At 36.2% G+C, this 12,970-nt stretch overlaps 1 protein-coding gene across 1 annotated transcript in view; it reads right to left on the bottom strand.

Moving 5' to 3' along the window:
- The window catches only part of MIPOL1 (mirror-image polydactyly 1), a 186,844-nt gene that overhangs the window by 12,668 nt on the left and 161,206 nt on the right, over positions 1-12,970 (bottom strand). The window contains exon 14 of the mRNA XM_036384706.2: positions 10,646-10,876. Coding sequence (XP_036240599.1) covers positions 10,646-10,876 — 231 coding nt within the window. The remainder of the gene's footprint in view (positions 1-10,645; positions 10,877-12,970) is intronic.

Raw genomic sequence — 12,970 nt, 5'->3', positions numbered from 1 at the left:
AAAAATTTATTATCTAAAACAAACCATTTCAAATTTGCTCAAAATGAACAGTTAGGATTTATTTACAGATCTGCAGAGAATGGCCTTATTAAAAGACTCTAGAAGTTGAAAGTACCAGTCTGAAACCACCATATTACACCTTTCTGCATGTTAGACTTGTAAAGTCAAGTCTGAACCTCTCAGTTGCCTGTTCCAATCAAGCCTCACTTCTTTCAGACGCCTTCTGGTCACGTCCTGTTTACAATGAGTTTGCACAATTGTAAATGTGCTATGGTGCTGGTTTTGGCTGGGGTAGAGACAACTTTCTTCTGGCTGGTATGGGGCTGTGTTCTGGATTTGTGCTGAACACAGAGCTGATAATAGAGAGATGTAGGTTTTACATAGGTTTGTTGTATTTTATCACCGATGTGATATTGCCCAATCTGGAATGATGCCCACCACAGCACTTAGAGATCGAGTAGCAATGGAAACAGGTATGGACATAAGAGGAAAGAATTTTACTAAGCTCTTACTAGTGATAAGTCCTTCATAATGGGCTCAGACTGGCAGGTGAACTCTCTACCCCTCTGGTGGTTTCAGGACAATTCACACTTGGTCATACTTCTGTAAAGTATTTCCAGAAAAAAAGGCAGTCTTCCATCAAAAACTAACAAAAAATCCACGGACAAAACATCCTCTCTTCCTCCTAATGTTTCCCTTGGTGGCAATTCTGCCTGGTGATGACATGAGTGGGACTGATTGTAGGAGAAAAGCTTTTTAATTTCTGTTGACGAAAGCATAAAAATTTGGCATATGTAAAGAGTTACAAAATTCTTCGAAAGCATGGAGTAAAATCTACAAAATGTCTTTTATGTTGAGTGCATGACTTAGATATCCCTTTTATCTGATGCGCATATGTTATATCCCTTAAATAATTTATGATCATTTTATCAAGGATTGAAAGAGAAATGATAGAAATACATATATCATGAGGCACAAAGTAAATTGCTAAATAAAATAATTTTATTGTATGCATTTCGATACCTGCACAATACACAATACCTGCAATGTCTTTCATTCAAAGGCTGAATTCTATTACTTTCTGTGGGCAAAAATTCCATGATTTGAAGGTAAAATGATAAAATTTGGTCCTAAAGATTTATGCCTTCCAACAGCTCAGTGTTTGGATCTGTATCCTTATATCCACATCATAGGAGAAATGTAGAACAGGAAAGTTGAGCAACTTGCCAACAAAGCAACAGTGGGGATTATGGGGTTATAGCTATTGTTAGCTCTCATAAACACAGTTTATGCTGCCCTTCTACAAAACCTTGTTTAAAAAAAACCAACTTTATGGAAAAATCTGACTATTAATTAATGGCTCAGTAGTAGTTCAGAAACACAAACTGTAATTTTTTCCTCAGATAACTAGCCCCTGGTTTAGTAAAGGTATACTTAATTTTAAGCAGTGGGAAAATTTAAATGATTTCAAGTTTGCTTAAAATAAAATACTTTTTTGGCCTAGTCGGTTATTTCTTTCTGTTGTTGTAAAGAACTGTCCCAGCAATTCTCTAAAAGGTTATACGTAATTCAGAAGCTTCAGAAAGTCTGGGCTTTCTTTTTGAGCTTCTGCATATACATTTACAGTATTCAATCTTTTGCATATGTTAAGAAACACTATGAGTATTAACAGAAAGAACCGCAAATTTATTTTTATTCCTTCAGCCAAGCCACAAATAAATGACTCTAGCAAACAAACCAAATACTATTTAGTAACGGCAATGTAAATGCCATGGACTTATTTTATTTGGATATAAAATATTAAATTAAATGAGTATTTGCTGTGACACTCTTTTTATCATCTTGAAAAAAAAAGCAAGTCTGAGAAAAAGTTTTCTTGCTATTCTTCAAGGAGCACTCAATCTGCTGTTCAAAGTTATTTAATAATTTGTCATAGAATAGTTAACTATAAGCTTACAAATACTGTGTCAGCGTGCTTCTTCCTATTGGGCAAACAACTTCAAAATCTAATTTGTTTGTGTTATTGGTCTTACTAAATATTAGTCTTTGCAAGTCTGGTTTACACCACTGAAGTTAACTATGCCAACATTCTGATTTTGTTCTGAAGTATTCCACAACAAGCTGATATTATACAATACAAGCCCAAGAGCTAGCTGATCCAGTTTACTGAGTGTATACTTAGTGTATTTTGCTACTGATAAATCAATAAAACCATGTTGTAATCTACAAACTTCCATCTCTCTGAAGCAGCTATAAGTAAACTGTAAATGAACACACAGGTCAAAAACTGGGATGCTGTGATTATGTTGACTCTGAAAACATTTGACTTTCATAGAATACATTTTAGTGTTTGAGAGAATGAAGTTTCAGCACTGCTTTTATTTTCGTGAAAGGCTGAGATGATAAATATTCAAATGACAATAAATATTTGTGTTTATATTGTAACTACCCGTACTTTAACAAAACAATGTCTGCACTGCAATCCACAATGTATGGAGGTTAAGTAAAAGTAAACCATCGCTACAAAAAGAAAATAAATACTTGACTTTGCCTGTATGTGCAGTTTTGCATTCTTCATCCATGTGAAACTCCCTGCAGCCAATGGATATCTTGGCTGTGCAATGAATGCACAAAAGGCACACCTGTCATTTCCTTTGATTGGGACTTTTTGTCTTCATCTGTTAAGTGCACCGCTGAGCATAATACTGGCACCGATCATAAATTGTCAGATGCTACAGGCCTCACTATAATTTATGAAACCCAAAATACCTGGGAGAAGGATATCCTATAATCTGCTCTGGCAATATCACACATTTTAATTGTATGAGGCTTTCAGTAGTGATACTACAACTTGCTCTATTAAGGACAGTCCCTAACTTTTAGTGTCTTGCTCCAGGCTGTTCAGAAGTCCTCAAGCTACCTTCTCTAAAATTAAGGCCACGAGTTTCTTTGAAGGTGATAAAGACAACAGCAGTGCTACCAGTTCTCCTTTTCAAGACAAACATAAAAAATAATACTTCCAGTTAGAGCATTCAGCCAAGCTAAGGAAAACCTGATTTTAACCCATATCTGCCACTTTTTAGGGGAACAGTACACACCAGGGTTGAAGCCACTTTTATATTTTTCTTTCTGAAGCTGTGAATTTCTACAGAAGAAACATATGAAATGCTATTAGACCTGGAGGTGTGATTCTGTGGGAGGTGATCAAGGGTGCCCACCTGGAAAATGGGAGCTGCAAGTCCTGATACTTGTTTTGTATTTATCTTCAAGAGGCAATGAATTAAACTGAGAAAAAGCTCTAAAGGTAAGTGTCAGAAACAGGTCTTATTTCTCAGAGGTGAGCAGACTATTTGCTCCTCTCTGATCCAAGCAGCCTGCATTATTTTCTGCTACATGGCACTGCTTCAAAGCAAGGAACAGGGAGCATCCAGACCAGACCTGTGTGGCTAAAATGCCTCTCCGAGGTGCAGGATATCTGAATCTCCACAGATGAGGAGAAAACTGAGATCCATTCTGTCACACCCTGGGGAAGAATCCCTGCTCCCAAACAACAACTTAGAAAATGAAGGGTGGGATGGGGGCAGATGCCAAGGACACTTTTGAAAGAAATGTCTGAGGTCACACCGCTCTGCATGGATCTCTGAAACCAGCATGCCTCACTCTGTCTCAGCATGTGCTTCTCCATTTGGGTCTCCAGGAAAAGCAGGCAGAAAAGACAAAAAGTCAATTGTTTTATAATTTTTTTCAGTTAGAAGTTTTCTGCTAATGCTTATCCAAGTCCTTCTATCCCAAGTGCTTATCCAAAGTGATTCTTGGGCAGAGAAGTTAACAGTGTTAGTGGTAGTGAGTTATTAGGCACTCCTGCCATCACAGCCTGCAAAGTTCTAGCAACATGAAGTGCCCAATTAAAAAACTAGTGTAATTCAATAAAGATAATATAATCCAATAAGGAAAATACATTTCATTCCAAAGTTACTTTCCAAAAGTTACATATTTCCTTTTGTACAGTATGAATAATATGTTAGCCTTACCAAGGGAAAAACGATCTGCCTAGTGATACAGAAATGTGTAACAACAGCAGTCCAGAGAATATGCCAATGATGACTGAATTTTTTCAGCTCACCTTAGATTTGAATATAAGTTCAATATTTTATTTCCTTCAGACCTGGAAAATTGATTTCTGTCTATATGTTGAATTTCTATGAGGCTGCACATAACCCCATTGGCTTACTCAATTTTTTTTTTTATTACAACAAACAGGTATCTCTGCAAGACTGTTTAATTCATCATTTCACCATGAATATTAGTGCAGTCTGAGGGAAATTTTTCTGAGAGGAATCACTGGTGTTATTGCAGAATTCCAAGTATTTTAAAAAATCCTGACTGCTACATATTGCTTTCAATTATATCAAGCATAACTTTTTTCCCACATTTCAATTAGTCTTATTTCCTCACTGACTAAAGCAGACTACTCCAGCCTATTGCCCCTAAATCTGGTACATTCACACAGCCTCTAATTGCTACTGTATGGTAATAATTTCGTATGTGATATGAGTTACAGCTACTAGATTTTGTTTTGAACTTTCTCATGTTTCTATTAATGTCTGGTATGCCAAAAAAATTTGCATCAGCTCTGCAGAATTCTTCAGAGTATGTAGTAGTTTTGCGTGTCTGGGAATCTTCCATCTGGCTAGTGTGGGTTTCCTAAACACCATAAAACCCTGCCTGTGGAGATTGTATATCTCTTATGGGCCCCATGGAGCTTTTAATCTGCTTTTAATCATTGTATGAGACAGCCAACACATCAGTCCTCATCAAGGAGTTTTTTCCATTTTGAATCCCATTTAATACGTTTTGATCCAATCTGAAAACCAGAACCTTTGCTAATTTTGCATTGGTATCTTAAACTGCTACAAAAGTTGTCTTCCTTTGATTTCCATTTCCTTCCATACAAACTCTGATATCCATTGACTTCTGTGGATTGCTATAGCAAGTATAAGATTCTTAGCACCTTGCCCTCACTCACTTGTCTTTTGAACGTACCCACCAGCATCTGTTTCTCAGTAAACTACAGGTCATACCCTTAACTGGGACAAATGAATGCAACTTAGTGTGACAGAGCAAAGTCAATTTGCTGTAACTAAGAAACTAGCTCTGTATCTACATTCTTCAACAAGACACCAGGACTTACTTTACATTTCAAAACGCCAGCACCACTTAAATTATTCCCCATATGATATTAAAAGATTACCAGCTATTCAAACTCAGCAGAATTTCACAGCAGCAGGCAGCTCAGTAGTTATCATAAAAAGGAAAATCACTTTTGACATGTGCTAAATTATTTACTGACACAAATGAGTGAAACTATTAGTATCTATGAAATTGTACTCTTAGCCTCCAGTATTTAATGTTTTGATCTGACATGCACCAGAGTACAATTTTGTAAGTAAAAAAAAAAAACAGCAAAAAAAGCAGTTTAGTTTTAATAGAAAAGTCTCAACATCTAAATATAACATCCTAATAAAGAAAGAGATTAAATCATATTTATTGTTTTGAAAGAAATAGCTCTCTCAAATTTAAAATAAAGCCAACTGAGTTCTCTAAGACTTGGTGGTTCCTCCAAAACAAACAGCTTTAAGTCTCAGTGAATGTACAACTTGTTTCTTTTGTGAAGTGCTTCTGCCTGCAATTTCTAATTAACTAGCTCCATTCTTTCCTACAACAAGTAGCTCAACGCATACAAGCTACAATGTATACTTCAGCTAAATATATGTAGGTATGATTTTAAAAGGAGATAACTAGTTAACAACATTTGCATGTTGCAAAGAGGCTCAATTAGTATAATAATTCTGAAATCTTGCTTTTAGCCTGTTCCTTGCATAGCTGCCCTGTACTGAATACAATCTGCACACTAAAGATATGTTTGCAGTTAAAAATCTCCAGAGACTTTAGACCCATACATAAAGATACTCATTTCGCTCTTTTCTGAGACACTGACCTGTATCCTCATTTAAAAATGAACACCACATCTTTATGTTATTAAATCTTTGTTTTGATCTATTAGTATTCACCAAAGTGCCATTTTATACAACCCCACACTGAATAGGCAAGGCTGGAGGTAACCATCTGCAGCTTTAGAGTCAGCATTTGAATTGATGAAAAGAGCTTTGTGTTTTCATTGCCAAGTTTGATTCTTCCAGTCATTAGACATTCCCCTCAGATCGCATCAATGAAGTGAACTCCCTTACACCCATGTGTTAAATTCTCTTCTCCTCATGGCTTCCTTTGCCAGCTATACTCAAGAAAGACTACTGGGTCTTAGCCACATTCTTCTCACAGCTGTGTTAAAAAAGAGCATCAGAGCTTCTTCCCAAAATCCATATGTGTATGTGGTCAGTCCCCTGTCGGAGGGTCACCTCACATTGTGGTGTGATTATTCAAATATTCATCCTTGCTCTTCAACTGCACTGCTCTGATCATTCTGGGAAAGATTAGACCCTCCAGCCAGCACTGAAGAACGTGTTGGATATTGCTGTGAAATACACACAGCTCCCGCAGTCAGAAGGCAGATTAGTTTTACTTGCAGAAGAGGGGGACACTAACTACTTAATTGTTTCTTATTTCTTTATTTCTTTACATTTTTTGTATTGTTTTCATCCATGTCAACTGTTTGTTTTTGTTGTTTCATAGATCAACTTATCTATCAGCATCAGCTAAGAAAATAAGTGAAAAAGGACAAAAGCAGAGAAAGCATTTTCAAAAAGGCTGGAGGGGAATTCAGGACTAAACAAATAAAGGATGTATTCCAGTCACAATGAAATTTAGGTGGTCAAAAAAGAAAATCAGACCCTAGGGCAATGTTATTAAGGATAGAATTTAATACAGAAGACCACTTAATTTTCTTATGTATTAAATCAACTAAAAATTTTTATCCAAAGCTGTAATTCTCCTGAATTCCTCTTTAAAAGAAAGAAAAAGAAAATTGAAAAGGTCTCTAATAAACAGTTAAGGACAAATGAAGCCATGACTTCTGGTTTACATCACTTTTATACTAACTTTATTCATAGTCAGAACTACCTTGGCGAAGTACACAAGCAGGATCCTACTCACTATTTATGCTTATTTTCATACCTGTATATTTTAGTACTGCACTGCTACTTGGTGGATTTGTGTTTATTTTTAGAGGATTACATAGAAATTCTACCCACTCACCCTCCTCTGCCACTTCACACAGCTACATGACTATGCAAGTGTAGCTGTGCTCACATGCAGAACTGCGCTTTACTGAGCTAGAATCATTAAATTATGAGAAGAAAATAGAAGCCCCCAAAAGACAAATTGCATTAAAATTCACTCCAGCTGCAAAGCTGTTGCAGAAAAATAGAACATTTCCTGGAAAAACATCAAAAGTGGCCTCAACCTTTACCGATAATTGGCTAATATTGATTTGGTATTACATTATAACCTGCTCTGATCTCACTGACATCAGCAACCACTCCACAATCCCAGAGGTTCCAGCCGGAAGGACATTTTTAAAATGCCTCGCTTCCTCTGTTGGCAGAGGTATTAATTAATTCACAGGCTCTCCCAGCCACCTTCTCCAGGTCAGCCCCATTTCCCTGCTGGGAGTGCACCAGCTGGCTCCTGGCTTCTCAAGCAGGACAAACTTGCAGGGGGCCTGTGGTACTATACCAACATTCCTGGTGAATTCTGTGCTCCTGTCCTAATTCTTTGTGACCACAAAATAGAAACAGTAATTAAATATAGAAAATTATAGTCATAGCCATTCCAGAGTATTGATTAAAAATATTACTGCGCAGATCATAATAGTATATTGAATAAATATGTATTGTTTTGTGTGTACATACATATATTTATTTGCATAGACCCCAGTTAGAATATGTACTTGCTTTATAAAGTATAGCGCTCTCTTAAAAGTCTAAGTGTATCTTGATAGTGTCTCAAAATCAAAAGAGATTCAAGCAAATGCAGCTAAATCTATGTGGCCACCCTCTGAGCATCAATGTTTCTTGTTTTACACCAGCACCCCTGTTAGGATGGTGAATCATCTTCACAGGCAAGAGCAGACAGTCTCAATTTATATCTCACGCTGCAGCTTGCCAACGTGAGATGCTCACCCTACTTCAGTATAAACAGATGTTTACTACACCCAAGTTGACTGTAAGTAGATACCAAAACATCTCACTTCTGGTTCACATCCCCCTCCTGTTTTGTGTGGGATAGGATCAAGAAATTTTTTAGATGCTTTTTGTCCTGATGGAAAGCACAGGACCATTATTCTGACTCAGGTCTCACCTCTAGAAAGCAGCAACTACTGGTGGGTACACAAATGGCTGACATGATGCAAATGTTGTGGAGAATTACAACTCTCTTTTAAGCTCTGTATATCATGCTGAATGCAAACAGTGAAGTTTTTAAGAATATTAAAAAATTCTTTAGTGTTGCCAGAGAACAGATTAGCAAAGGCAGTGTAAAACCAGTAAACTACATTGTATGAAGATACAAAGTACATCTTTTCTCAACATTCGTAATTACAGTAATGTTCTTTCTTAATGAAGGTCATAATTATTTCACTATTCTGATTTTCAACTGTTGCTATTTTACTGAATAATATTGAGAAACTACTTTATGCAACTGACAAAACTACTTCCTTCATATGTCAGAATTCAATTTTAGCTGAGCATTTAAAAAAGTCAAGAAAACAGATTATTTTATAACAGTCTTTAGTCTATGAATTTTAGTGACAAATTTTAAACTACATTAAGCATCCTCTTAAGGCAGTGCTAATAATTAATACTACTGTAATTAATACCAAAAAGCCTTTCTGTTGACAGGTTTATAAATTGTCAGTCCTTTTTTGAAATGTAGAACATCCTACATCTTCTAAATAAAATGCTAAGCTAACAAATGAGTTCCTGCCTAATTGCCAAACACTGATTTGTATGAAGCAGTTGAGGTTACAAAGAAATTGGGAATTCCCAGCCCGGTTTCCCTGCTGATGAGTACGAACTGTCTGTGTAGCTCTCCCAGAGGTGTCAGAGGAATCTCTATAGTGTCACACAAGGGTTCTTAGCTCAAAGTAAACACACTTTCCACAAACTCAGCTGCTTAATCTGTTTGCAGGTTGAATTATAAGATGGGGGTGGATGACTCCGGGTGCTGGGAAGACGCGCAGAGCATTTCCACAGTTTCGTGGTAAAAAGGGCATGCTATTGTCATCAAAAGACTCCAACCAATTGTTTGATTTTGCTATAGGCTCAGTCGTCTGATCTTAACAATAATGAAAACTAACCTGACCAAAATTTTCCCAAGTAGTTGAGCATGTTAAATTACATAAATTCTTTTCACTATAGTGGTGCACCACCACTACTTTAATTCAGTTTGTGGCTGCACTTCTACTTTAGCCACCCTGGGTACATGGGATTAAACAAGACTGCTTCACTTTAGGAAAAAAAAACCCAAACCAGTAAAAACCCAATCTCTGCTTAAATAGCTATATTATTAAACATTTATAAATAAAACTAGATGTAACAACTAAAAAAAATTAAAAAGGTTCTACCAATATTCTCTTTACCATTACTTAATTTTTTAAATAGGTTTATTTTTATCAAGCACACATCTCTCAAAGTTTCAAATATGTCTAAGCGCTCAGAATAAAGACTTGAGTGATTATCAAACAATCACTGGAGGATTTAAAGAGATGACTAAAAAGATGCATTTTAATAGATAAATACCTTAATTATATTTCATGTAGCTATGAATAAATTAAAAATATAGGAATATAACTATTTTTAAATAGAAGAACTCAGCATATTTTTTTTTAAAGAAAAGCTTTTGTTAGGTCCTTGCAATATATTATAAGCCAATTTCTGGCTACTCTGTAAATATGCTGTAGACATTTAAGTTGAAGACATATATGGACAGACAGGACAATTTGCATCAGCTCAGCATCGACCACCTTGGAAGGATGAGAGAGGAGAATTTTGCAGTTGATGAACGTAATGCAGAGATGAGAAGTGTCGGACTGTCAAGAGGCACAACTAATAACAAACATGACAATAAGTACTTCACTAGAGATGAACTTCAGGTTTTGGAGTTCAGTAACCTTTTAACAGGGAAACTCATGATGGCAAAGAGAATACAATCTCTGTTCACCAACTCAGAGACTTCCTGTGGCTCTCAGTGAGATTTTGAAGCCATCCCTAAACAACCCCATAAGCATTTACCGTGGCATGAAACCTGCCAGACGTGTAACAGACCAAAAATGAGAACCGTACTATTCTACCGTGCAATTAAAAAGGGAAATACTCTGTAGCCATAGGATTGCCACAGGGTAAAAGAACAGTGAAAACCATTCATAGGAGATGGAAAGACTTTCTCTGTGCCTTGCACGTGTAGGAAGCAATTTCCTTAACAGTAATGAGAGGTACCCTGACTTGCCTAATAGCACAAAACTGTTAAAATGATCAGCTTCACACTGAGTAGGAAATGAGCTGACAAAGGAAGAATCATTTTAAAGGACCTTTTCTGAGTACTGCCACACTTTCTGTTACAGACAAAATACCGAAAAAAATGCTTCCTGTGGATTACAACTGCAATTTTTGTTGGAAGGCAAGTGACTCACTTTTGAACTTTTTCATTGGCCTCCTGTGAAGCTTCCAGGGCCTTCTGGAGCTTCAGCTCGGTGTCCTTTTGCTCGGATCGAGTCTGCTGCAGCTGAGCTGCCAGCTCTTCAATCTGGCCATAGGTTAGAGTCACAACATCCTCCCTTCCCTGCAGTGCACCTTCAGAAGTACTGAAAGCACAGCTAGGCTGGTTCTTCAGACTCAATCCTTCAGACAAAGACTTGTATAACCTGGGAAAAACAAATTATACATGTTATTAAATTTCAGTCTAAGGCTGAGCTGCAAGAATTAATTAATACATTCAATACGTCATATATTTGGACTCAGCACTAGTAGCAAAACAAATTATATTTCAGAAGTGACAGAGAACAAAAAGAATAAACCTTTTCTGCAATGCTCTTCTAGAAGTATGTAACAACCATAAAAATTTGAAAAAGTAAAAAGAAAAAAATTCAGCAAAAACTCAAGAGGAAGTATTTTCCAGCTGTAGCATCTTGTTGATCACCTCTGAGCTGCAAAAAGTTTTTATTGTGATTTACATGAAGTTGAATTAATCAGTATAAGTTACTGATGTGTTAATAACTTGTGGAACACAGGACTCTCTTTTAGCAAGCAGATCCACCAGCTACAGGGGATTTATTTGCAAAAGAAGACTTTTCAATAAAATGAAAGGAATAAAACCACTACAATTCAAAAATTAAAATCAGTAAATCAGCAGGATTACTTAGTAATATGATTTGCACATGCTAATCAATTCTAAATGTCTCCATTCAGTTTTATCCAGGATTTTGAGGTAAGTTCATAGAGATTCCAAATCCAAGAGCACAGACCCAACACTCTTTCAATGAACAAACCAGAATATAGTACTAAATGCTTTGTATTTGTCAGAAAGTGTCAGAATTGTGTCAGAAAGTTCTGGACAAATCAAACATTATTTCAGTGTGGATTTCTAGTAGCCATACACACTGCTTAAAGTGTTCAAGACAGTCTATATGACACCTGCTAGTATGCAATAGCATATTTTCTTTCTCTGCAGTTTATTAAGGTATTTGCATGGAAAACACTGAGTGTTCCAACAGCCCATGAAGGAAAACTATAAATAAACTAAAATATAATATACATGGAAAAACAAAATGTGGATGAACTAAGAGAAATAGAGTCAGATGTTGACTTATCATCATGCATACTACCTGTGATTATCTGAAAACAATGTGAAAAATCTTCTCAATTAAATGAAGACCTATTGAAAATATAAATATTCATAAAGGGACATTACAATTCCTAGAATGGACTAATTAAAAAAAAATTACTCTAGCAGTTGCACATAAAATTTACTGACTGAAGTTCCACTACAGTTGAGCATTGATCACCATGGAAAAACACAAAGGTATGCAAATAATGTTGAAAGCAGGTTACTGAAATACCACTGCTGCCCGCTTCTTAAACACCTGGCACAAGATTAAAAGAAAAAAAAGACAGATGAGAAGCTAAACTGTTCAGTGAATATATGGGTCTGAAATATATGGTCAAAAAACTGGAGGATAGACTAAATATTCTACCTTGTTCACACTAGCTCAGAGTTTTTTTCCCAGAATATACAAAGAATAAAATAATTTATTTAGATCCTAAAATACTGGCTCTCTGTGGCTACAACCAGGCCCGTTTTCAAAGACTGGCCATGAAAAACACATATATACTACTACAATTGCAATATAATACTACATGTCTTGACTCATAACGATTGCATCTGAGTGACCAATAGATTCTGATGTATACACTTTGTAACCAGTGTGATTCCTCCAGATAAAGGCACTGTGATTGACAGATCTTTAAACAATTTTTTTTTCAAAAGCATTTAATTTCCAGACTTTCATCAATATGTGTTTTTGTAAAATACTTTTATTTCATCCCTTCTGAAATTTACTAATTTGAAATTCCTTCATTCACTTGAAGATTATTTCTCTATGCTATAATAAAAAAATAAATGGGAGTTCTAGGCCTGAAGAATGGGTCACAGAAGTATTTAAATAGTTCCTGAATTTCAGTAATTCACATATTCTTGTTAGTAAGCCTTTTGCTTTACTATGGCAACATGCCTCTTTCCTGCTCCAGCTTGGGTCTGAGAGCTTCAGGAACCTGCCTTTGCTGTGTCTAGGCAGAAGAAAAAGTGACATGAATTGATACCACTTGTCCAGCTCCTGTAAAGAGTAAGAGGTTTTCTCAGTCACCAAAGTCAGAGTAGCTTCAACCTTGCAAAGAAATATCCCCAGTTGTAACAGCTCCCAGAAGGACTTGACTTTGGCTGAAAATCAACTTTATGAAGT

The sequence above is a fragment of the Molothrus ater genome, chromosome 6 (genome assembly GCF_012460135.2).
Source record: "Molothrus ater isolate BHLD 08-10-18 breed brown headed cowbird chromosome 6, BPBGC_Mater_1.1, whole genome shotgun sequence".
NCBI classification, from domain to species: domain Eukaryota; kingdom Metazoa; phylum Chordata; class Aves; order Passeriformes; family Icteridae; genus Molothrus; species Molothrus ater.
Note: the sequence above shows the minus strand (reverse complement) of the source record. Positions and strands in the feature narration are given on the sequence as shown.